Source organism: Schizophyllum commune (assembly GCF_000143185.2).
Source record: "Schizophyllum commune H4-8 unplaced genomic scaffold SCHCOscaffold_17, whole genome shotgun sequence".
In the NCBI taxonomy this organism is placed as follows: domain Eukaryota; kingdom Fungi; phylum Basidiomycota; class Agaricomycetes; order Agaricales; family Schizophyllaceae; genus Schizophyllum; species Schizophyllum commune.
Window position 1 is genome coordinate 565237 of NW_026089554.1, and position 23365 is coordinate 588601.

The window sequence follows — 23365 nt, forward strand, 5'->3', positions numbered from 1 at the left end:
GTACCTGTAATATATGTAGAGGATGGATTTGAATCCGGAATCTGAGCTGCCTTGTCCTGTCGAGAACAACATCAGTGATCGACGCGCGACGCGCGCGCGCCTTGTGGTCGTGATCGTTATTGTTGTTTCTTGGTCTTGACTCTCATCGCTGTGTGGCGACCAACACTTGTGGTCCTATCTTCATCAACGTTAACTCTTTCATAAACATCCGCTTTCTGCTGTCTAGCACTCCCTGAGCATGGCGCTAAGGCCAGATCCGAGGGCAGGACGTCCTGTTGTCCAGTACGACGATATCAGCCTGCCGTATGATGATGCGCCAACGTCTGGACCATCTGGAACCTCCCAAGCGCACTCTTCTGGCCCCCAAACATCACCGCCGAAGAACAACCAGCAAGAAGGGAAACCTCCGCCCGCGAAGAAGAGGAAAGGCAATCGGAACAAAAATCGTCAGCAACAACAGCAGCATCAGCAACACTGGGACGATCCAGGCGCAGCTGGTAGCGGGAATGGCAATGCTGGCGTAGCCGGCTTCAACAGTGGCGCCCCAGCCGCCCCTAGTAAGGGTGGTCAGGGAGGGCAGCAAGCGCAGCGTGCGCAGAAGAACGCGTCTGTTCAAGACCATTCGAACGCACAAGGAGGTCCTTCGACCACCCAAAACCATTCAGCGCCAAGCCAGAAGAGCGTCTCCTTCCCATCTGTTGCACCTCAGGAAGTGGAAGAGGTCGAAGAGAGCCGTGAGCTCACGTACGAGGAAATCTGGGACGACTCGGCGCTTATAGACGCGTGGGATGCTGCGAATAAGGAGTACGAGGTATGTGTTGGATTTCTGCTGCTTGGAGTACGATGAACTGACGGATCCCTGACACCTTCACGCGTACTCTTTCTCATCGCAACCCCGTCGCTCCTCTATGCCTGTCGTGGTCCTCCTTCTTTCGATCTACGCTGCGCCACAAGGCCTACCACGGCAAGGGCAAGAGCTGGAAGACGGAGGGCGCACGCAAGTCCGTCCTGTTCGTCTTTGCCGTCTTCCATGGGCTCAACGCTAACTCATCTCTTTTGCCAGTTGGTACAACATTCCACCCGAACCGAAATCGGCGTCGGCAGTCGGCGGTGGTGGACTAGCTGGACAGGCTATTGCGCAAGCCATGGCGATGCAGGAGCGGCAGATGAATGGTGAAGTATCTCTGGATGGCCAGCAGGAAGACGGGGAACAAGAAGAGTACGACGCTTATGGTGAAGGCAACGAAGGTGATGCGCAAGCCACGATGCCTCCAGACTTGGGCGCGTACCATGGGAAGGGAGTAGGCCAGGACGAGGCGTTCTCGCGCGCGATGAACGCGATGTACTGGACGGGGTATTGGACGGCGGTGTATCATGTGAGTGGAAGTTGTATTCGTTGCTTTTTCTGGGTGCGGGCATTGGACGACGCCTTCCTTGACGTCAGCAAATGTAGCTGTGCGCTCTGATGCAAGCCGGTCGCTGAGCTTTACTGGTGGCATGCATGCTGATAAAACTCATGATAGGCTTCTCGAAACGACCAAGCAGGTCCGCGAGGGACGAAGCGCGATGCGCTGGAGATGCAGGAGGTCGAGGAGGAACTGGATGGGCGAACGGGAGATGACGAGGAAGCGATGGAGGAAGACGGCTTCGTGTCTTCGCAAAGGTAGGGGGCGACAAAAGGATGCAGCTGGTCAGTCTAGCGTCGGTTAAGCAACGTGCAGCGCCTGCTGAAGGAGCCCGTGAGTTCGTTGACTGTGCTATTTGGACGATGTACTTGGTCTGACAGGACGCTCCCGCGTGTGCTCTTGACTGAAATGAGTCGAAATTTTGCTGTTCCCCTGGAACTGTAGTATATACCTTGTTCTCGCGTTTACCCAACCGATTGCACGTTGGAATAGATGAAGAATAGGGTACGACCGCTCCGCGAGTCAAAGCAGATTGCGGAAACTCGGCGTATTTCCGTCTACTTGTGACTCGACTAGCGGGGTCGCGGCGTCCATCCGAACTTCGACGATGGGTACCCCGGCCTCGGAGCGGAGGTGTTCGCACCCCGGACGAGGCACTATAAAGACGATCGCGTGTGATGATCGAGGGGGACTCATTCGGACGGCCTTCCCCACTCTTAGCTTTCGACCACTCACTCATGACCGCTCCACCATCCCCGACGCCTGGCAACATGTCGACGACGCCTCAAGGAGCAGGTACGCCCAACGCGGCCAGTCTACCTCCTGCGCCGTCTCGTTCGGCGCAGCGTGATGGGACGAGTAGTTTAGGGACGTTTGGGGTGCGTTAAAGGTTCTTCGTTCGGCGAGGTAACCGGCGCTCACGGTCTTGTAGGTGAAATCGGGGCTGGCGCAGATGCTGAAGGTACGGAATGGGGCGTATACACATCAGCTCTGATACTGAGAAGAACGTAGGGTGGGGTAATCATGGATGTCGGTGCGTGCTATAGATCAAGTTCATGTCGGGGTATTGATTGGCCCCTTCAGTGAACGCTGAACAAGTGAGGGCATTCGTGTGGTCTCACCTTACCTCTCTGAGCTTTGATTAGGCCCGCATCGCCGAGGAAGCTGGCGCCTGCGCTGTCATGGCTCTTGAGCGCGTACCCGCCGACATTCGTGCTGAAGGTGGCGTCGCGCGGATGGTACGCCCCTCGTCTTTCCACCATGCAATTGATCTGACGAGGACCACATTAGAGTGATCCGCAAATGATCAAGTCCATCATCGACGCTGTTACAATCCCCGTCATGGCGAAGGTTCGCATAGGTCACTTCGTCGAGGCGCAGGTGAGACCTCAGCCGCTTTCCGTGAGGGCGGAGGCCTCACATCACGATATAGATCTTGCAAGCAGTCGGCGTCGACTACATTGACGAGTCAGAGGTGGGCTCTATCGTGCGAAGGCCATACCTCTCCCACTTACGCGTATGAAGGTCTTGACGCCAGCAGACGAAGAGCACCACATCAATAAGCATAACTTCAAGGTATGTAGACAGCCCCGGGTCCAATCACTCGTACTAATGTTGAATCAGGTTCCCTTCGTCTGCGGCTGCCGCAACCTAGGCGAGGCCCTGCGTCGCATCTCTGAGGGCGCCGCCTTCATTCGTACTAAGGGCGAAGCGGGCACGGGAAATGTCGTTGAGGCGGTGAGGCACGAACGCGCGGTCATGAGCGATATCAGGTGAGCTCGTTATTCTCCGTTGCTGAGCGTTGCTGACACGTTGATGCTACACGAAGGCGAGCTAGCGCGATGAGCGAGGACGAGCTCTACGCCTTCGCAAAGGAGATCGGGGCGCCATTCCATCTGCTGAAAGAGACAGCGCGCCTGAAGAGGCTACCGGTGGTAAACTTCGCGGCGGGCGGGATTGCGACGCCTGGTACGCCGCTGCCGTCTCGTTGGACGTGGAGGAGGAGGCTGACCTTTCATATAGCGGATGCGGCGCTGATGATGCAGTTGGGGTGTGACGGCGGTACGTTGATATTCAGAGGTCCTTTCGGCACTCAATGTCATTGACCCGCATAGTCTTCGTCGGCTCGGGCATCTTCCACGTATGTACAATTCATTGTCTGGTATCGCCCTCGCACTGACTCTCGGCCAGTCCGGCGACCCCGCAAAACGGGCGCGCGCCATTGTGCAAGCGGTATGTATAGTAGCCCTCGTCGTCATCCTCTTCCTCATCAGCGACGTAGGTCACGCACTACAACAACCCGAAAAAGCTTGCGGAAGTCTCGCAGGATCTGGGACCAGCAATGGTTGGACTGACTATGTGCGTACTCGTGTGCAGGTGGAGGCATTGAGCTAACGGTATTTGCAGTGACGACAAGCTGAAGGGCGGACAACTGGCGAAACGGGGTTGGTGAAGGAGAAACTTAACAAGCGATGTATATGTATATGTATATGTACATGACAGAAACTGTAGTGCCCGCGCGCGTTCTATCCTGTGAGAACGTCAGGCAGGGAGCGGTCAATGCCTCGCGATAGAGCTCTGTCGAAGCGCCGGGGACTCGGACCGATGATCGGACAGTCAGCCCTTCTTGTTCTTGACTTTCACGTCGCGTCTGTTGTACCCCAGCAGTGATGCCAGCGAGAGCGCTGGAATTCTATAGCGGGATAGGTGCGAGGCCTGCCGCTCGCGACAATGTACGTTATTGATCATGGACATAGGCGGCCTTCATCTAGCGCTTGAACGCAGCAAAATCGCCGGCCAGGTCGCTTGCGCATTCGACTGGGATCAGGCTGCCGAGCAGGTATATAAGCACAACTTCCCGGCGACGCCGGTCAAGAGGGTGCGTGATATGATCCCGCACGCGCATCGTTACACTGACTTATCCACGCAGGTCGATATATCTACTCTTACAGCGTCTTCATTACGCGACCTTTTTCCCGACATCGACATCTGGCTTTTGTCCCCCGCATGTCAGCCGTATACAGTGCTCAATCCGAACGGCAAGGGCGCACAAGACCCTCGTGCTCAGTCCTTCCTACATCTCGTACAAGTCGTCTTGCCCGATCTCGCGCGCGAGGGGGCCGCTCCAAGATATCTGCTTGTAGAGAATGTTGCAGGCTTCGAGGTGCGTGGACCGCTTCTACGCCCTTGCACGCGTACTTACACCCAGTCGTTCCAGCAATCAACAACTCGCCAGCTTACGCTCTCAATCTTGCAGAGCATGGGCTATCACTGCGCAGAATTTCTGCTCACTCCACTCCAGTTTGGCATACCGAACTCTCGCCTACGTTATTACCTCCTTGCACGAAGAGACCCCTTCCCCTCCATTTCTTCCAAATCTGCTGCTTCAGTACTGCGATATATCCCGGGGCATGGCTCTGGCCCTTGGATCGATCCTCGTACCGAAGGGCCTGCTTCGTCAACTGTTTCATTTAAAACCAGATGCCTCCAGGAATTTCTTGATCAAAACATGGCAGAAAGCATAGCTGCCAAGTATACAATCCCTGACAAGGTTCTGGTCAAATGGGGCTGGCTGTTTGACATTGTGTACCCAAGTGATAGAAGGACTTGTTGCTTCACAAGAGGTAGATTTGGTGGCAGATCTTGACTTGGTTCATGCTAATCCTTTTGCAGGTTATACTAAGTTGGTTGAGAGGGCTGGGTCCATTCTACAGATGAATGAAGATATGGATGTGAGTCCTGAAATTACTACTTGCCTTCTTTGACTGACATGCATGTGTTCTAGACTACACAGACCTTTGAAGAATATCAGGAAGCATGTCAAGAGACCAATCCTACACAGGCTCTGCAGATACTTCGGCCTCTCAGATTACGCTACTTTACTCCTCAGGAGCTGCTATGCTTGTTTGGCTTCAACGATCCTGGGCTTCAAGTAGCATATAAGTGGCCTTACAATATATCAGAGAAGACAAAATATAGATTGATTGGGAATAGTGTTAATATACATGTTGTTACAAATCTAGTAAATTATCTAGTTAGTTGAATGATTACAGTGTTTTGTGCTATCTTCAGGTACCTGGGATTAGTATTGTTGATAGAACTCTGCCATCTTCCCCTAATGAATATTGAGATGGCTGTTTGGCTGCTTGCCCAATGTGACAAGTCATTAGATTGTATTTGCACCGGTATATATCCACTTTCTCATCTCAATTATGGCTCCACTCCTGATGCAGAGCCCAGTGTACATTGGCCTCCCCTTGAACACTGCTTAATGCAGGAAAATCACAGCTAAGTATCAATTCGAAGGAGCACAATATTTCGAGGATGAGTTCGAACTCGAATGTCATGCATGTGATGATGTCACCTGTGTGTGTCATCACCTGTTGTGCCGCCTACTCAGAACTCCTAGCACTCCTGCTCCCAGCGCTGTCACAGCACAAGCCCATAATCAACCTGCACAACATTCTGCTTGCATCCCTCCCCTCGGTTCTTACTCCTCCACCCAACATACTTATAGATGCTGGCCCAGCCGCTGCTGCACATGCTGCCTCCCTTCTTGCATTTCGAGTGGACTGGGCCCACAAGTGGCGTCTACGTCGCCAGAAGTACGAGATCCCCTGACCTCGCCAGGGCGGAGAGCGCATCAGTAAGGAGTATCTTCTCAGCCTACCTAGTGCAGAGTGCAATTGGCAGTTTTGGTGTCACGAGTGGGTATTTGTGGACGCCTCTGACTCATCTATACCGGGCTGTGCTTGAAGCTTTCACGAGCTAAATAAGCGCAGAGAGCGCAAGACCTCAGTCTTCCTGCGTATAGGATAGCGACTCAATTCATACCTAAATAAGCGCAGAGAGCGCAAGACTAAAGTACAGTCAGTATAAGTAAGAGTAAAGTAAGTAAAAGACATACCCTCAGTCTTCCTGCATATAGGATAGCGACTGAGGGAAAAGGAAAGGTAGGTACACGCGTATGTACGGGGCCATCCGGGCAAAGCGTGGGGAAAAGTCATGTGATCTCAACTCTTGGAAGTTACATAAGCAGTTCCAAGGGTTGAGGTCACATGACCTGGCTGAAGGTAGACTCGCCACTAAACACCACTTTTGACACTCCCACTCGAGTCTGGCCGCAAGCCCATACCTTGGCAGAACTTGAGATGCTTCTCATGAGGTAGTGCCTTGGTGAAGATGTCCGCAACCATCTTGTCCGTGGGGTACCAGAGGACGACGCACTCGCCGGTGGCAACCAGCCCATCGCGGATGTAGTGGTACTTCCGCTGGATGTGCTTGGTCCTAGCACGGAACTGAGCATCCTGGCTGAGGATAATGGCCGCACGGTTGTCGCACCTGAGCTCGGTGGCACCAGCCTGCGGACGTCCCAACTCGTCAAAGAACGAGCGGAGCCACGCCAAGTGCTGGCCTGCATTAGCTAGGCCAATGTACTCCGACTCGGTAGACGAGAGAGAGACCATGGACTGTCGCTTGCTTGACCAACCGATGGCACCCCGACTTGAGATGAACACAAAGCCAGAGGTGGACTTGGACGTGTCGTTGCATCCACCCCAGTCAGCGTCGGTGTAGCCATGGAAGTCGAGGTCCATGCCTGCATCAGCGCCGTCGTAGACCAGACACCAGTCGCGTGTTTTCTTGAGGTACCGGAGGACGCGCTTGGCCAGTTCCCAATGGCAAGCCTTGGGGGCGGCGCTATAGCGGCCAAGAACCCCCACCACGTAGGCGGTATCCGGTCGGGTACCCATCATCCCGTACATGAGCGAGCCCACAACGCTCTGGTAGGAGACGACGGGACCTCCGGGGACCAAGGCCATGTGAGTGCGCACCTCGTTGTCATTCGGGTCATCGGCGGAGATGCGAGTGCTTGTGGACATGGGGGTGCTGACGCCCGTGCAGTCCGACATGCCATACCGCTCAAGCACGGTGTCGATGTACTTCCTCTGGGAGAGGGAGATCGTGCGCTTGCCCGGGTGCCGGATGATCTCGATGCCCAGGAGGTACTTGGCGGGACCCAAGTCGCGCATCTTGAAGGAGGCGGTGAGCTTCTTCTTGATGCTGTCCATGAAAGGACGCGAGGTAGCAGCGAGGAGGAGGTCGTCGATGTAGACGACAAGGAAGCAGACCTGCTTACCGTCCCGGAAGACGTAGAGGCAAGTCTCCGAGTTGAGGCGCACAAACCCGAGCTTGTCAAGCTTGTTGTGGAGCGTCTGATTCCACGTGCGACCGGCCTGCTTGAGGCTGTAGACCGACTTCTTGAGTCACCAGCAGTAGCCCTCCCGGATGTCCACACCAGTCGGGGGAAGCATGTAGAGCGTCTGTAGCAGCTCACCATTGAGGTAGGCGGTGTTCACGTCCATCTGGTCTGTGTAGAGGCCGAGGCGGACGGCAAGGGCAAGGATGATGCGGATGGACTCCAGGCTTGCGACGGGCGCAAAGGTGTCCTGGTAGTCGACTCCTTCCTGCTGAGTGAAGCCGCGTGCCACGATGCGCACCTTGTACCGCTTGATGTTCCCTTGAGCATCCTCCTTCAAGGAGAAGACATGCTTGGAGGTGATCGGCTTGACACCCTCCGGGATGGGTACCTCCTCGTAGACGTCGTTCAGCTTGAAGCTGTTCAACTCCTCCGACTGCGCGTCCAACCACTTGTCCCGCTCTGGACTCGCCATGGCCTGCTTCCAGGTGGTGGGAATCTTCCGCGCGCCGCTGCTCGACCGACCACCAGATGCCACGCCCGCAAAGAGTTTGTCATTGAGAAAAGCAAAGTTCACTGACTCGCCCTCTTCGTTAGGTTGACCCGGGGGGTCCCCACCCCCCTGGGTAGGCGCTGGTGCAGGTTCTGGTTCGGGAGCTGGTGCGGGAGGCGGAGGAGGAGCTTCTGCCTGAGGCGGCTGCTCTCGACGTCGGCGATTTTCCTCGAGTTGCTGCTCGCGCGCGCGGATGTTCGCTTCGCGCTGCTGAGCGGACACCTTCCGGTGGTTTTCCTGCCGCTCCCGGGCATTAATGTAGCCCTGGTCCTTGTGCTGGTTTGCTGTTCGCTCTTCTGGCTTGCGAAGGCCAGGGCGGCGTGATGGACCAGCGGCGGGGGCAGGAGCCGGCGGTGGCGTGGCCGGTGGCAGAGACCGGCGCGGTATGCGCGTCTTCGGTGGACGCGGAGGAGGCGGTGGCTCATCTGAGTCAGGTGAGGGCGGACGATTATCTCCCACTGGCTCTGGCGTGGGTGGGCGAGGTGCTCCCACTGACCCGGCTGCAGGTGGCTGGGCCGGCGCATCGTCATCGTCATCGTCCTCGCTGTCACTGCCTGCATCTGGAGCAGGAGTGTCCTTGGGCGGCAGACGGAAGTACTTGCCAAAGTCCTCCCACTGCTCGGCAGACACATCGTCTTCGCCTGCGCGCATCTCGTCAGGAGAGGGGGAGGCGTCATCGAACTTGACATGCTGGGAGATGATGACCTTCTGAGTGGCGATCTCGAGGAGCTTGTACGCCTTTGTGCCCTCAGACCAAGCGTAGCCTATGAGGATGCACCGGCGGGCGTGGTCGGCGAACTTGCCCTTCCGCTTCTTCTTTGGGATGAGCGGGTAGGCGGGGCAACCGAAAGGGTGCAGGGCGTGGACGTCAATTGGGCGCTTGACCTTGCGCATGCGGTTGATGGGCAGTTCTCCCTTCTGGCGGCTGGCGGGTGACAGGTTGATCATGTCGGTGGCGTACTCCATCGCGTACATCCAGTACTTCCGGGGAAGCTTGGCTGCGCAGAGGTTAGCGATCGCCCGGGTGACCAGCGTCTGGTTCATGCGCTCTGCTATGCCGTTCTGCTCAGGCGTGTAGGGCGCCGTCGTCTCGTGGATGATACCGCGTCGCCGGAACTCGGCCTCCATCTTGTTTGAGCAGAACTCGCCACCGCCGTCTGTGCGGGTGAACTCAACCCAGCCGGGGCCACTCCCACTGCTCGATAGAGTCGCGGTGCTGATGCTCCATGTCGATGCGCCACTGTCGAAGCTTCTTGTAGACCTCCGACTTCTTCTTTGTGAAGAGCGTGTAGACGCCCGAGGAGTAGTGGCAGACGATGACGATCCAGTAGAGGTAGCCGCCGATTGCAGCGGGGTCAACGGGGCCACCAACGTCGCAGGAGACGAACTGTAGCGGGCGCGAGGCGGGCGTGGTGCTCCGCTTGAAGGGGAGCTTCTTCATCTTGCCCATGACGCAGGGCTCACAGAAGGACGGGATGCCGGTGAGCGTGTCGACCTCCGAGCTGCCCATGCCGGACCATGTTGCGCAGGCTCTCGAAGTTTGTGTGGCCCATGATCTGGTGCAGCCGGTTGATGTCGATGGCGGTGAAGGCGCGCTCATCTGTGCCGATGGGCTGGCAGTCGACGTGATAGAGACCGTGTTTGCGCGTTGCGACACAGGCGATATCGCCGGAGGAGTCGCGGATAGTACAGGCGTTGTCCTTAAAGGACACGCGCAGACCACGCTTGGTGATCTGGGGCACCGAGATGAGCGTCAACGCGAGGTCGGGGACATGTAGTGTCTTCCGGATAGTCAGCGCGCGCACACCGTTCGGCGTCTTGGAGGCAAAGCAGGCGGTGCCAATGCCTACTGCCTTGATGACGGACTCATTCCCGAGGTAGATGTTGCGCGGCGGGTCAAGGACACGGTAAGTGCTGTTGTCGAAGAGGCGCTCGTCGGGGGTCATGGTCTTTGACGCACCCGAGTCGACGATGTGCGAGCCTTGGTGTTGCTGCGGTCGCTTAGGATCAGACTGGACATAGGCGGAAATCTTCTTGTAGGCACGGCGCGAGACGGTTACATGCGTGTCGTCTACGTCTGAATCCGAGTCTGAGTCCGAGTCCGAGTCCGAGTCCTTCACCTTGTTCGCCTTTGCCTTCTCCGCCGCCCGCTCCTTCCGCTTCTTCTGCACCTTCTCCTTCTGCCCAATGATCGTCTTGCACTCCTCGGTGGAGTGCCCCTCGCCGTGGATGACGCAGGTCGCCTTCGCCTTGGCCCTCTTCTTGCCCTTGTCCTTGGGCTTGCGCGGTGGGGGCGCGCGAGAAGAGGAGGCGGCGTATGCCTGCTCGTCGTCCGAGTCCTCCTTGCTGGTCACCTGTGCCATCAGCTTCGCCTCGACGTAGGAGAAGGTGAGGGGCGCGGCCTTGGAGCTGCCCGCCGAGATGCCAGACGAGACGATCTTCCACTTCTCCGAGCTGGGAAGGGAGGCGAGGAGGATGAGGGGGACGAGGTTGGCGTTGAGGGGGTAGCCAAGGGTGGCGAGCTGGGTGACCGACTGCCGAACGCGGTGGATGTGCGCGCTCATCGCCTCGCGGGAGACGTCTCCATCGTCGGTGTCGGCGAGCTTCGTGCGGAAGATCTTGATCAGTTCGGTGACCGCCATCTCGCTGGTGTTGGTCTGCTCAAACTTCTCGACGAGCTTCTCCCAGAGTTCGCTCGCGTGCTGGTACTCGTGGAGCTCGAGGGCAATGTCATTCAAGAGGTGCTCTTGGATGGTGGAGAGGGCGCGGGCATTCCGCCAAGACCAGGTCTCCCTCTGCGCAACTTGGTGAGTGGTGGAGGAGGAGCCCGATCCCGTGGATGTGGTGGTGGTAGCCGGAGCGCCGGGTGACGTGGAGGGGGGAGAGGACGTTGTTGGCGTCGGTGGAGTCACCGCGATCTCAGGGGGAGGGGATTTCTCCGACCCAGTCACCACGGAGGTGAGATCGTCCCTGTTGAGGGCGTCGGTAACCCGGAGGCGCCAGAGCGGCCAGTCCGCCGCGTCGGTGAGCGTCGGGACCTTGCTGTCCTTGGGAGCCATGGCGCAGAGTGGGATAGAGTGAGTCGCAGATCGAAGTCTTGCTCGATTTAGGCCACGGGGCTTATAACCTTTCACGAGCTAAATAAGCGCAGAGAGCGCAAGACCTCAGTCTTCCTGCGTATAGGATAGCAACTGAATTCATACCTAAATAAGCGCAGAGAGCGCAAGACTAAAGTACAGTCAGTATAAGTAAGAGTAAAGTAAGTAAAAGACATACCCTCAGTCTTCCTGCGTATAGGATAGCGACTGAGGGAAAAGGAAAGGTAGGTACACGCGTATGTACGGGGCCATCCGGGCAAAGCGTGGGGAAAAGTCATGTGATCTCAACTCTTGGAACTTACATAAGCAGTTCCAAGGGTTGAGGTCACATGACCTGGCTGAAGGTAGACTCGCCACTAAACACCACTTTTGACAGAAGCCCATAGACAACAAGTATATACAATGTCGGTAGCTTACGTGTCCCTCTACCTACCTTTCTATTTAGTCCGTTGCGTTGTCGCCTTCCGGTCCATGTCAACTGTGTGTTTCGTGCAGCGTGCACATAACACACAGATATGTTTCCTCTTCTTTCCGACTCCTTACTTACATCCTACTTACCTTTTGTTTCTTTTCCGATGTTTCCAATGTTTCCGATGTTTCCGCACTCGTACTTACTTTCCGCTCCGCATTCTGTTTCCGACGCGGAATCCCACGTACCGCTTTACCGTCTTATCTCCTACTCATTCTTCTCTCATTCTTCCGCCATCGCACGTATTGCTGCGCCCACTACTTATCGTTACTTTACCAAGATCTGAATGGACCTTTTCCACATGGACTCGTACTTATTGTTACTCCGCGCACATGCACCGGAATCCGATGCATCGCACCTACTACTCGTATATAAGCTGGCTAGCTGCTCCTAGATAGCCAGCAAAAATATCAACTTGGTTTCCAGCCAGCTCCTTGCCTTCTCCTCTCGCTCAACTCCTTCCTTGTCTTCACTCCGCGTTTCCGCCCGACTCCGACTTGGAAACGTGCGGACTTCATCTCACGTCCTCGTTTCTCAACGGAACGCAGAGGCATCGAACGGCGTCACCTCTTATAGGTGTTCGCAAAGCGTTCCAACCCCTTGGCACGCCATACCTAACAAGCCACTATCTCAGAGGTCGTCAATTATGTCACCTGCTTCGTCAATGTTCATGGGGCTTTTCTCCTCTGCTTCGACCACGATGGTGTACTCGCACCCGCCAATCTCAAGTGTTACACCGAGGCCATCTATCGTGCAGGTGCACTTCTAAGCAGTGTATGCAGCTTCATCAACTGCACTATCCATTGAATTTCCTGCCAGACTTGGTACCAGCGCCAAGCCTACAACGGCTACAAGAAATACCACACCCTCAAATTCCAGGCTGTGATGCTCTCCAACGGCATGTTTGGACACCTTCATGGGCCAGTGGAAGGGCAATGCAATGACCTTGGCTAGCTCAATGACAGTAGGCTGATCAATTTGCTCCAGGAGCATGCTGTCTGCGAGGGTACAGACAAGAACACGTGTCCCCCCATCCGCTTTCCGCAGCTCTTTGGTGATCTGGCTTACGGCCTTAATTATCACATCATCAGTCCATTCGCAAAGGCCAATTGCACGGCCGACGAGCTTCACTAGAATGAGGCGATGTTTGCTGTACATACAAATGTGGAAAATGGGCTTGCGTTGGTGGTCAAGGAGTGGCCGTTCCTTTACTTGTGGTGGAAGATGTCTCTCTACTCATCCCCTGTGGGTGTTTACTACTGCTTTGGTGTCCTCTTGATGAATGCACGGAACTGTATGCAATACAACCAAATAGCTATCACCTTTGACTGTGTCAAAAGTAGGGTATAGAGGGGCGAGTCTGCCTCCTCCCATGGGCAGACGGTTTGCCTCATGTCCACGCTTTTTGTCTGCCTTCCTATTCAGGAAGAACTTTCCCACACCGCTCTGGGAGCGTCCGTATTTATCCTTACTGTACATCTCTTTTCCCTCAGTCGCTATTCCACTAGCAGAAAGACTGAGGATATGTTTCTTACTTACTATACTCATACTGTTTACTGACTGTACTTTAGTCTTGCACGTCCTGCGCTTCTTTAGCTCATGAAAGACTATAGATCACCATCTTTAGCAGAGTATTCTCATGCACTGCAGCTACCTCTGTGATATTCAACAGCCATTTTGAGTCTCTCAAGTTCCCAGCAAGTACATCATGATGTGAATATGTTCAAGGCAGCTGTGACAATCTGGTTGTCACACCTATGTTGTACTGCCCTCTCGCCACCATGTCAGACTATACTAAGGTGCACGTCGCCTCTCCTCCCTGTCCCCTGCTGCTTCTGCATCCCGCGCGCGTCATTGATGTCATCACAACGCACACTAAACATGATCCCGTGCAGGAGGGATGCAATGTGTTGTGATACACCCGCCTCCTCTTCCATAGAGGATCTCTTTCACCATTTGCTTCGACTCCCATTCCGCGTGCCTGTAACTACCTTATGCCCCACTTTGACAATGATACAACCCAGCAGGTAACGTGGAATTGGCGCAACACAGTGAAAACCCCAGCGGTATAAAGGCCAGTCAAAGATACGACCTTCCCATCCAGCTCACAGACTACGGAACACTCTCAAACTCTCTCTCTTTACTTATCAATCACACCATGTCCCAGAACCAGAGCAAAGTCAACTGGCAGCAGATTGCCGACTGCGCCAACGTGTCGCCGATGAGCCTGTACTTCCCTCCTGTGGAAGATCTCATGTTATACTTTGACGGTGCTGATTGGGGTGACAATGTCAAGCTGGATGTTGCGTCTTTCTTACCTGATCAACTGACACCAAGTACGTGGTCTGCTTGCCTCAGTTACAAGACACTGACCTACCTTGCAGATGCTCTCTCTACCCGGGGCAAGACCCACGCTATCGTCCTCCTCCCCCTGGTCCAGCCCTAGTCTCTGTAGTTCCCATCCCTTTATACTTTGCTATGCCATCCAAGCTGGCGGCCAAAACCACCCCCACTGCCACAAATCCTGCTGACTCTGCTGCAAACCCCGCCACCCTACAGCGTGAGCTGCCAATCATGATGCCTGCACCTCGTTCATGGCCTCCTACATGTGGCGCGGATGCTCTTCCGATCGCTCACGCTGCAAAGCATGCTACATCCACGGCTGCGTCCGTGTTGACCAATGCTGGAGACAGCAGCAACTCCGATGGTGTGTCAAAGCCTCAGCCTCGTGGGCGCAACAGATTCTCAGCCACTGCTATAGAGTTTGGGGTTCGCGTCATTGCTGATGTGAACCCGTACACTGCTCCACATGGCCGCAAGGGCCGCCTGTGTGGAAGCAATGCCTCTGCCACTGCCAACAGGCTGGTCACTTCAAGGGCTCATTGGTAGATGCCTTCAAGCATAAGATTTCTGCCCTCGTGGAGGCCCATCAGGTATGTTCCTCACTTATCATCTTGCTAACTGGTGTTGATATGTTTTTAGGACAGCTTTGGTGTCAACTTGCCGGTGTGGGTGAAGAACCTACCATCAACAACGCAAGTGATGTGTGCAGTGCTTCTTGAGCGCATTCTCCACAGAAAGGAGCACACACAGGCCATGAACAATGAGAAGGGGAAGAAGCGCAAGGTATGTAGAAGCTGTTCTCTTCCACAACTGTTACTGATACACAAATAGAAGGATGAGGAGAATAAGGTTAGAGGAGAGGACATCTGCTGCCAGTCTATGCAGCCACACCGCAAGTGTGCTGCTGCTGCCATCAACATCTCTGACTCCAACTCCAATGCCGAAAATCGTGCCCCAATCAAGAAGGCTTGCAAGCTGCGTGCTGGCTCCTTGGCAAAGGACATTTTGGAGGTGAAGAACTGCTTCAAGGAGATGGTGGAGGTTTCGAAGGCCAACGCGGAGGCCCACACCCGTGCTATGGAGAGCTTCTGCTGCACACTTGAGCACGCACTCTGCCAGAATGTGTCACAGGGTAACTTTGGCACGCTCCGAGCAAACAACCAACAGCAACACCAACCTGTGATTGGCGTGGGGTTGGGAGGAGAGAGATGGTCTCGACAATAGTGTCAATGGCACAGGGGCATGGATCGACAAGGATTAAGAGGTTGTGCACGACTAGTCCCCAAGACAAATGACCAAGTTAGCATTCAGTGACTAAGTAGTAGGTAAGGGCACACCTAGTCCCCAAGAAAAATGACTAAGAGGTCAAGATGGGAAACTAGGGCGCTGTAACACTGCTAGTGTTACTACTGTGACAGATCACGTTACCTACCCTATTTAGTTGACGATCCTCGTATTCTACGCTACTTATCTTTGTTCTTAGCTACCATGTTCTGCAGAACACGGCCGTTACCTGTCCCTTCGTCTGAGCTTGCCATTCAGTGAAGGAACCTGACAGTTCCCTTACACTTTTTTTTGACATTTAACGCGCCGCACACTCGCTATTACCACACGCTCAGCGCGCTCATCACCGCCATCACTGATCTCGGCCTCTCCACCACGCTCTCGCGCCTTGGCTCATCCCGCCTTTGCGCAAACTCGCTGTAAGCCCTCGCCAAGCTGAGGCCTGCCCTTCTCGATATTCCCCGCCGCCGCAACATCGCGTAAGCCGGCCCATTCCACCCACGACGAATCTATACGGTACGGCGCCGTCGGCCCAACGTTGCGACATGCGGTCGCTCGGGCACGGTTAGGCCTATTCCGTGACGCTACGCTACGCTCGGAGCACGTCGGATCGAAACGGTGCTGGGCGGGGGGAAGGAAGGAGGCTGGGAAGGACTCGGAGGGAACACCCTGCAGCTCGCCTAGGGTGTGGGATCGCGCGCGGTACGCCCTTCGCAGCACTGGTCAACACGTTGTCGACTTGCTCAATGTACACGCCACGTCACGCCGCATTCCGCCACCCGCGATCGCCCGCAATAACACCCACACATCGCTCATGCCCTCGGGAGAGGCCCGCGCGTGCCAGACAAGCAGCCGCGCGTTGATTACCACGCTATCTCGCCTTTTACAACTCGACCTCGACCTTCTTCAAGTTGTCTTCGCGCTCGCCGCTTCCGCTTTACGCCCCATTCCACATCTACGCTATGCGCCGCACGTCCACGACGCGTCGCCGCGCTCGCGATGCGTCCTTCACGGCGCCGGTTGCTGACTAAGCCGGTGACTTCGGCCCGGCGGGCTGTGCTCCCGCCCGACCGCGCCGCCGCGCTCATTGTCTCTGCTCTCCTTTGTCGTTCGCCTTCGCCCGCTCTACTGGAATTCTTGATCGCCACCGCCTTCGTATTCACTCACTCCGCAACGCTTATCGCTCTTGCACGCTCGCTCGCTCCACGCTCTTGGCGGTACGGTGGATGTGATTGGTTTGGGTGGGAATTTTTTTCGGGGGAGGGGGGTCTGATTTTCGATGGCGGGGGAGGGTGTAACACTGCTAGTGTTACTACCGTGACAGATCACGTTACCTACCCTATTTAGTTGACGATCCTCGTATTCTACGCTACTTATCTTTGTTCTTAGCTACCATGTTCTGCAGAACACGGCCGTTACCTGTCCCTTTGTCTGAGCTCGCCATTTAGTGAAGGAACCTGACGGTTCCCTTACAGGCGCTGGCAGCTTGCTTATAAGTAAAACTGTCCGTGGGATCCAATGGTGCAATTCTGAGTCAGTACAGTACAAGGGCAGAGGTAAATAAAAGGAGATAAGCGGATATGATGAGTAAGGGAAGCCGGTTTGGGTTATGTGGTAGCCGGTGGGTCTGCAGCAATACATACAAAAAAAAGGAGAAAACAAGAAACAAATATGAGTAAACCGGGTGCGTCATGAAAGAACAGAGCTTCAGTCAATTAGTCATGTGCCCAGTGTTGTCACGAGTTGTAGTACGAAGTTTTCTCTTGTAGCGTTCTGAACTCGATGCATGTAGTATGGTATCTACAAAGGCCAGTATAGTATTTGATGTGTATTTCTTGGTGACCATCATTGTAGAAGTTGATTTTTCTCAATGTTTTTTTGTGCGGATCTAAGTTTAATAAAAATCCAATATATACCTGTGCAAATATAGTCTATTTTTGTACTTTTGCAGACTTATTGCTTTTACCTAATATATACATGCAGTAACTTAGAAAGGGTCACGGGCAAAATCTGCCTGTCCAACTGCCACCCGCCCATGATTAAAGAATGGCACAGTTAAACTGTGTATGTTGCTGAACAGACCTGCCACCTGCACCATTGAGACTGTACCTGGTGTATATGACACCACACTAGTTACAGTCTCACCTGCAGTTTTTGTTGTGTACCACAGTATACATACCACAATTAGAACTGCCCAGTATTACCACTTTAAATAGATGCTTTTACAATGATTTGATGATTTCTGAGCCATCTACAATTCAGCTAGGCATACTGTATATAAAGTTATTGTTCTGAGAATATTGAGTATTAAGCACTGTCAGAAGTGCCCAACTGAGCATGCTTGCACTTGCCTACAGAGGCTATGGTCTCAAGGAGGTCAGAATCCCGTAGCATGTCCTTCTGTTTCCACATCCCTAGACAAAGGAATGTGCAAATTGCACTGATAGAGAGGGTATTGCACATGAGATCAATAAGCCAATAACCTTGCGAGAAGACACACTCAACAGCAGTGGAAGTTGCTGTTTCCCAAATGTTGGACAATTGGCCTGTCACACAGGGGGCAAAGTTACGGACCGCAAAGCTCTTGCGGTGTTTAACACCGCAAGCGCGTCGCAGACATCGTGCAGGTCGCGCGGTTGCCTCGCGCGATGGGGTACGTGACGCCCGTGACCTGTAGGTCCCTGTAGGACCCGGTAATCAAATTGTGGCACGAAATCAACCTTGACCGAGTCTTCGTCATGTGTATCCCAATTTTCTCACTGTTCCATACTCTCAATTGTGTGTAGACTTGCTTGCGTTCGACAACGTGCCTGCGTAACCAGGCCAGCACCTTGAGGAGCCAGCTGATGCTGTAAATAGGTTTCAAATCTAACCCGACAACTTGCGTAATCCGGTTTGAAATCTACGCGACGTGATCACGGGCCCGGCAAAAGCCGAACTCGCCCGCCCTCTGCGCCAGCTGCCAGCCCCGGGCGATGCCCTAATAGGGCACCGACGCCGTGATGCGCGCCGCGCGCGCGTCGGGCAGACCGCGTGACAAGCGTCACCCCGCGGGTGCGTCACGTGCGCCCTGCCTCGTGCGTCGGGGGCGCGCCGCGTGCTGCCGCGACGCCTCGTATCGCGCGTAAAATGGTAGTAAATGAATAGAATATCTATATTATGTATGTATATGTATGAGAAGAAGGGGAGGGAGGGGAAAAACGAGAAAAAACGCGAAAAAAGCGCGGGCGAAAATTTTCGCTTGCGATCGGCAGGCTCCTGCTGCTCGGGGAGCGCGCGGGAGCGCGTTGAAGTGGAAGGGGAGGGTAAGGGGGATTCCCCCCGAGCTACGGGCGCCCTTTTGCGTCGAGGGACGCGTCCGTGGCGGCACGTAGCGACTGAGGGGAGGGGGAGGGGGAGGGTTGAGTCAAGCCATGTTGCCATGCGTAATAGCCTCAGTCTCGCGGGCGGCAGGCTCGTCATGGTGCATGCATGCACCCCTACCATAGACCTCGTAGCGTGAGGATGGGGTATGGGTGGTATGTGAGCGCGGGAGGGGGGCGGGGTGTGGGGGTGGTGCCGTTGGGCACGCGATTGCGCGCGGACCAGCGTCCACGCCGGTGCCTGCTCTTTCACGATGTGTCCGCAATGCATTCATGGTTAGTAGCGATGTTCCATGGACGTGGATGTTGGCCGAGGGTAAGGAATAGAGGGAGGGGTGCGGTGCTGTTGCATGCTCCTCGCTCATGCTCCCCCCTCACCCACCCATCGCGTATAAGTAGATGTCAGTATATTTAAGTATGGTGGGCGCGTTCACGCACCACATCTCCCTCCCTCTCCTCAGCGTCTCTGCTCATTGCATCGATATGCCGCGCGCGATATTCGTGATATTTCAAGAATCAAGAAGTCATTTCAAGTCCCATGGACGCGCGTGGGACGAAAAAGGGAAAGGAGGGCATAGGGGGCGTGAGGAGAGGAGGAGTGAGGCGCGCGTGTGGTGGTGGTCGTGAGTAGGGACGGCCGCGAGTGGTGATCACGGGTCGTGATGTTCTTTGGGACCACAAGTCGTGTTCCTCGGGACCGCCCCGCACGCTGGCCCTTTGAGCAGCCTGCGCAGCATGCTGCAAAAGATATTGAGCTCAATAAATCGTGTAGAAGCTATATTCAACTATGTATGTCTTTGATTTCAAAGTATGGCGGGAGGGGGACTACACGACAGGCCTCAAAGTGCTGGATCTCGTTGAGGATGCCCATATGCGGTGTATCTGATGTACCTACGTATCTAGAGCTTACAATCATCGTGTACCTACATGAGAAGATGACTGACGCATCCCCCTTTGCAATGCAATTTGTTCAAGGCGAATCGACCAAGATCAGAGCGAGAGAGAGCGAGGAAGGACCGCAGATACGCACAATCAAGGATAGGAGATGCAGTGTTTTGCAGATCCAGACTAGGAACTCAACTTTGGTTGTTTGCTGGCATCCATATGTTCCGAAAATTTCAGGATCTACTATGGCATAGATCTAGTAATATAATCAGGGCTTATTACGCTCTTAGACTGCCCTCGGCGTCTACCCGAGGCCATCGAGCTCGACGACAACGAAGCTCGGGAATCGGGCCGAGTGTCCGGCCTGTTCATCCGGCGCGTCTGGCCACGCGTCGTCTTGTCTTCAACCACCATCCCCCCACCCCGTCGTCGCCCCCGACACCTTCGGACACCCCTCCCCCGTTCTCCCCTCCTCTATTTCATCTCGAATATCAGTGCTTACCGCTTGACGCGATGACAGCGCCACACAGGACGACAAAGAACACCGAATGACGCCAATTCACCAGGCGCGCGAGGAGGGGGACCGCGGGTGCGTGTATACGCCCCGCTATCGGAACCTTACTAACAAATTATACTCATCACGCATGGGGAGGCGCAAGAGCGAGTGTGCGATCAGCACGTACAACAGGGAGAGCGGGCAAATATCGCCCCTCCCCGCCATACTCCCTCCTCAGACCGCCTTTTAGGGCGCGGGAGGCTCGCCTAGGGCGTGCTACGCGTCCTAGGAAGCGTCTCAGTGGCTTTTCAGGCCGCTATACCCTCACTTGCGTGCCCGGCGCGTGCAGGTGGGGTACTGGACTGCACCGCCCCCCCCCCCATCCCGGTCGCGTAGAATCGCCTTCGTGGCGGTATTGCGCGCCGCTGGTGATGCCTATCGCGCTACTGAGCCTCACGCTCAGTGTGCCTCATCTGAGCGCGGCCGCGAACGGCTAGGCCGACCGCGCGGGACTGCTGTCAGCAGCGGGGTTCGCCCCCTTGACGCGCTAGCCCGCTGCGCAGTGCGCCCTCCTTTAACGGAGAGGGCCCGCTGGGTCCCCCATCACCCCCTCCTTTTGCATCTGCGCTTCGCGAAGGCGCAGGAACAGCGCAAATGCCCAGCCCTCCCTCCCCTCTCCCCCTCGCCTGCTACGTGCCGCCGCGGACGCGTCAATCGACGCGAATGGGCGCCCGTAGCTCGGGGGCCTCCCCCTTACCCTCCCCCATCATCCCGACGCGCTTCCGCACTGTACACGAGCAGCAGGAGCACGTCGATTGCAGGCAAAAATTTTCGCCCGCGCTTTTTTCGCGTTTTTTCTCGTTTTTCCCCTCCCTCCCCTTCTTCTCATACATATACATACATAATATAGATATTCTATTCATTTACTACCATTTTACGCGCGATACGAGGCGTCGCGGCAGCACGCGGCGCGCCCCCGACGCGCGAGGCGGGGCGCGCGTGACGCACCCGCGGGGTGACGCTTGTCACGCGGCCCACCCGACGCGCGCGCGGCGCGCATCACGGCGTCGGTGCCCTATTAGGGCATCGCCCGGGGCTGGCGGCTGGCGCAGAGGGCGGGCGAGTTCGGCTTTTGCCGGGCCCGTGATCACATCGCGTAGATTTCAAACCGCGTTACGCAAGTTGTCGGGTTAGTTTTGAAACCTATTTACTGCACAAGGTGGAGGAGCGAATGCGAAGATTAAGGGCCCGCTAGGGCGAGTCTGTTGGAGTTGGTGTGCTTGGACCGTCCCAAAGGGGATACTTACCTATAGTCACGTATCACGCTGTCACTTAACCTTGTCTTTGACCGTCATCTTGTGGTCTGTTGTTTGTGTCTGCGCCCTCCCATCTCAACAGGTTATGAGCCCCGCGCTCTAGTCTTTACCCGAAAACCCCCCAGACCTCTCAGAACTCGCTTTTTCCTCCAGAAAAACCTATTCTCTCATTCTCAAAAAAATTTCACTCGATCGATCGGTCTTATCTGCACCATCCACCACTCATCATGTCTTCCCTCCCCTCCTATGCTGTCACTATCTTCCAGCAGTCGGAGAAGCTGCGAGGCGAGGCCAACTGGCACTCGTTTGCAGAGGCTTTCATCGACTTCTGCACTGGCGTTGGTGCTGACCACATTGTGGATAACTCTTCGCTCGATTCGTCCAAGAAAGCGCTGGACAACGCCATTGGGTATGTCCTCTCTGGGATGCTGGAGAAGGATGTGAAGGATGGGGTGCCAGGGAAACGTGGTGGCCAGGAGCTGTACAAGGCGCTGAAGGCGAAGTACACTGCCTCGACCAGGGCCCGGCGCGTTGCTGCACGCAAAGCGTTTTACCAATGCTCTCATGACTTCCCCACCCAGTCGCTTGAGCAGTTCATCGTCGAGGTGCGGGCCAAGGCGCAGGTCCTGAAGGATATGGGTATCACCATCTCGGACACCGAGATTCTGGACGTCATCCTCATGAACGTCCACCATGCCTTCATCGCCACTACCACCATTCTCCTCGCGCAGACCACCGAGCCCAAGCTCGACGACGCTATCTCCACCCTGACGTCTTCCCCTGCACTCAACGTTGACGTCGTCAAGAAGGAGGAGTACTCTCCCAGCCCGCTGCTGGCCGCAAATGCGGCACGAGGGTCGCGCACACCACGGCATCCTGATGGTCATCAGGCTGACCTGACTGGAGGATGGGTGGACGACAAGGGCTACCGCTGGTGCAACGTCAACGGTGACGCCTGCCATCGGTGCGGGCGTGCAGGTCATATCGCCGCCTTCTGCATGTACAACATGCCCGAGGCCATCCGGCAGAAGATTTCGGACCGCGCGCATCTCAACGCGAACATGGTCAGTTCGCTCGCGGTCATGGAGGCAGAGGGCGAACACCAGCACCTCGCCCAGTCGGCTTATGGTGTGTACACTATCCCAGCTCGTCGCTCGCCCTCCCCCGCTGCCTCTCGCTCGCCATCCCTGCCGCTGCCGTCTGCCGATGACGCCGACGATGATGCCTTCGACTTTTCCGGTGCCGGTGGATCGTGGGGAGGAGTCTCTAGGCTCTACACGTGATGGTAGGATTTGGCTGGTTAGGTGGGAGTTGCTGGATTAGGTGGGAGTCTCTCTGCGGTCCGGCGCACAGGTGGGAGTGTTGGAGTTGGTGTGCTTGGACCGTCCCAAAGGGGATACTTACCTATAGTCACGTATCACGCTGTCACTTAACCTTGTCTTTGACCGTCATCTTGTGGTCTGTTGTTTGTGTCTGCGCCCTCCCATCTCAACAGAGTCAGGCAATAAGCCTGAGAGAGGTGAGGACCCATTGATAGACACATGTCAAATCACTCAGAATTTTGGCATACAGGAATCGGATATCGCCATTCACGGGGCACACTCCATTCCCCTCTCCAGGTCCATGGAAAGTTTAAGCGCTCGCGTACTGCTGCCACATTCGCACCCTCATCCAAATCCCTGCCGGTCGCGTTTGCCCCGTTCACATGGGATACTGAATTTATAGAGCGTGACATACGTACCCTCAGTCACTCGCGAGCGGTGAGGGTGCACAAGCTCGAGACAGACCTTCCGGACGTATCTATGTTGAAGGCGATGAATCGCATATAGCACGGCGCGCTTAGGCGCTCTCGCACGCTGGGCTGTGGCGGAGTGCGAGGGCATCGTGGGTGATTATACAAGTGGGGACCCGCAAAAGCGTTTTTTACGAGGTCTCCCAGCTGTCGCGCCCGCTGACG

At 55.5% G+C, this 23365-nt stretch overlaps 8 protein-coding genes across 8 annotated transcripts; 7 read left to right on the forward strand and 1 right to left on the reverse strand.

Moving 5' to 3' along the window:
• Window positions 1–152: 152 nt before the first annotated feature.
• On the forward strand, window positions 153–1667 carry SCHCODRAFT_02645482 (uncharacterized protein; the record flags this gene model as incomplete). The annotated part of the gene is made up of 4 exons (XM_003026512.3): window positions 153–811; window positions 955–1010; window positions 1064–1376; window positions 1524–1667. The coding sequence occupies exons 1-4, from the start codon at window positions 239–241 to the stop codon at window positions 1665–1667; spliced, it is 1086 nt and encodes a 361-aa protein (XP_003026558.1). The 5' UTR covers window positions 153–238.
• A 440-nt stretch (window positions 1668–2107) lies between these two features.
• Window positions 2108–3932, forward strand: SCHCODRAFT_02645484 (vitamin B6 biosynthesis protein). Its single transcript, XM_003026513.2, has 15 exons — window positions 2108–2284; window positions 2338–2367; window positions 2418–2439; window positions 2490–2503; window positions 2552–2644; window positions 2697–2786; window positions 2839–2880; window positions 2931–2981; window positions 3030–3178; window positions 3235–3374; window positions 3429–3467; window positions 3521–3546; window positions 3597–3638; window positions 3688–3764; window positions 3813–3932. Exons 1-15 carry the CDS (start codon window positions 2144–2146, stop codon window positions 3856–3858), a joined length of 1002 nt encoding a protein of 333 aa, XP_003026559.1. The 5' UTR covers window positions 2108–2143; the 3' UTR covers window positions 3859–3932.
• Window positions 3933–4043: 111 nt separating this feature from the next.
• SCHCODRAFT_01194045 (S-adenosyl-L-methionine-dependent methyltransferase) lies at window positions 4044–5470 on the forward strand. The gene is made up of 5 exons (XM_050341213.1): window positions 4044–4112; window positions 4163–4569; window positions 4624–5029; window positions 5079–5137; window positions 5191–5470. The coding sequence occupies exons 1-5, from the start codon at window positions 4076–4078 to the stop codon at window positions 5446–5448; spliced, it is 1167 nt and encodes a 388-aa protein (XP_050197080.1). The 5' UTR covers window positions 4044–4075; the 3' UTR covers window positions 5449–5470.
• A 6021-nt stretch (window positions 5471–11491) lies between these two features.
• Window positions 11492–13384, forward strand: SCHCODRAFT_02673817 (uncharacterized protein; the record flags this gene model as incomplete). Its single annotated transcript, XM_050346689.1, has 6 exons — window positions 11492–11531; window positions 12345–12496; window positions 12542–12646; window positions 12677–12718; window positions 12857–13061; window positions 13329–13384. 6 exons carry the CDS (start codon window positions 11492–11494, stop codon window positions 13382–13384), a joined length of 600 nt encoding a protein of 199 aa, XP_050197081.1.
• Window positions 13385–13880: 496 nt separating this feature from the next.
• Window positions 13881–15289, forward strand: SCHCODRAFT_02603714 (uncharacterized protein; the record flags this gene model as incomplete). The annotated part of the gene is made up of 6 exons (XM_003026515.1): window positions 13881–14058; window positions 14107–14156; window positions 14213–14429; window positions 14543–14655; window positions 14705–14848; window positions 14897–15289. The coding sequence occupies 6 exons, from the start codon at window positions 13881–13883 to the stop codon at window positions 15287–15289; spliced, it is 1095 nt and encodes a 364-aa protein (XP_003026561.1).
• Window positions 15290–17656: 2367 nt separating this feature from the next.
• Window positions 17657–17869, reverse strand: SCHCODRAFT_02520963 (uncharacterized protein; the record flags this gene model as incomplete). The annotated part of the gene is made up of 1 exon (XM_050343467.1): window positions 17657–17869. A coding segment is annotated over one exon (213 nt), but the record flags the coding sequence as incomplete, so codon positions are not given.
• A 2468-nt stretch (window positions 17870–20337) lies between these two features.
• On the forward strand, window positions 20338–21002 carry SCHCODRAFT_02521137 (uncharacterized protein; the record flags this gene model as incomplete). Its single annotated transcript, XM_050343472.1, has 2 exons — window positions 20338–20441; window positions 20489–21002. Coding segments are annotated over 2 exons (618 nt in total), but the record flags the coding sequence as incomplete, so codon positions are not given.
• A 458-nt stretch (window positions 21003–21460) lies between these two features.
• Window positions 21461–22897, forward strand: SCHCODRAFT_02645489 (uncharacterized protein). The gene has a single exon (XM_003026516.2). The coding sequence runs from the start codon at window positions 21636–21638 to the stop codon at window positions 22689–22691; it is 1056 nt and encodes a 351-aa protein (XP_003026562.1). The 5' UTR covers window positions 21461–21635; the 3' UTR covers window positions 22692–22897.
• The last annotated feature ends 468 nt before the right edge of the window (window positions 22898–23365 follow it).

Excerpts from the sequence above, each read along its gene's own strand:
- SCHCODRAFT_02645484 (XM_003026513.2), top strand. The coding sequence starts at position 2,144 with ATGACCGCTCCACCATCCCCGACGCCTGGCAACATGTCGACGACGCCT. Across the intron at positions 2,787-2,838 it reads GTCACTTCGTCGAGGCGCAG|ATCTTGCAAGCAGTCGGCGT; the intron begins GTGAGACCTCAG and ends ATCACGATATAG. Across the intron at positions 3,639-3,687 it reads CGCGCGCCATTGTGCAAGCG|GTCACGCACTACAACAACCC; the intron begins GTATGTATAGTA and ends TCAGCGACGTAG.
- SCHCODRAFT_01194045 (XM_050341213.1), top strand. The coding sequence starts at position 4,076 with ATGCCAGCGAGAGCGCTGGAATTCTATAGCGGGATAG. Across the intron at positions 4,570-4,623 it reads AGAATGTTGCAGGCTTCGAG|CAATCAACAACTCGCCAGCT; the intron begins GTGCGTGGACCG and ends CAGTCGTTCCAG. Across the intron at positions 5,138-5,190 it reads AGATGAATGAAGATATGGAT|ACTACACAGACCTTTGAAGA; the intron begins GTGAGTCCTGAA and ends CATGTGTTCTAG.
- SCHCODRAFT_02645489 (XM_003026516.2), top strand. The coding sequence starts at position 21,636 with ATGTCTTCCCTCCCCTCCTATGCTGTCACTATCTTCCAGCAGTCGGAG.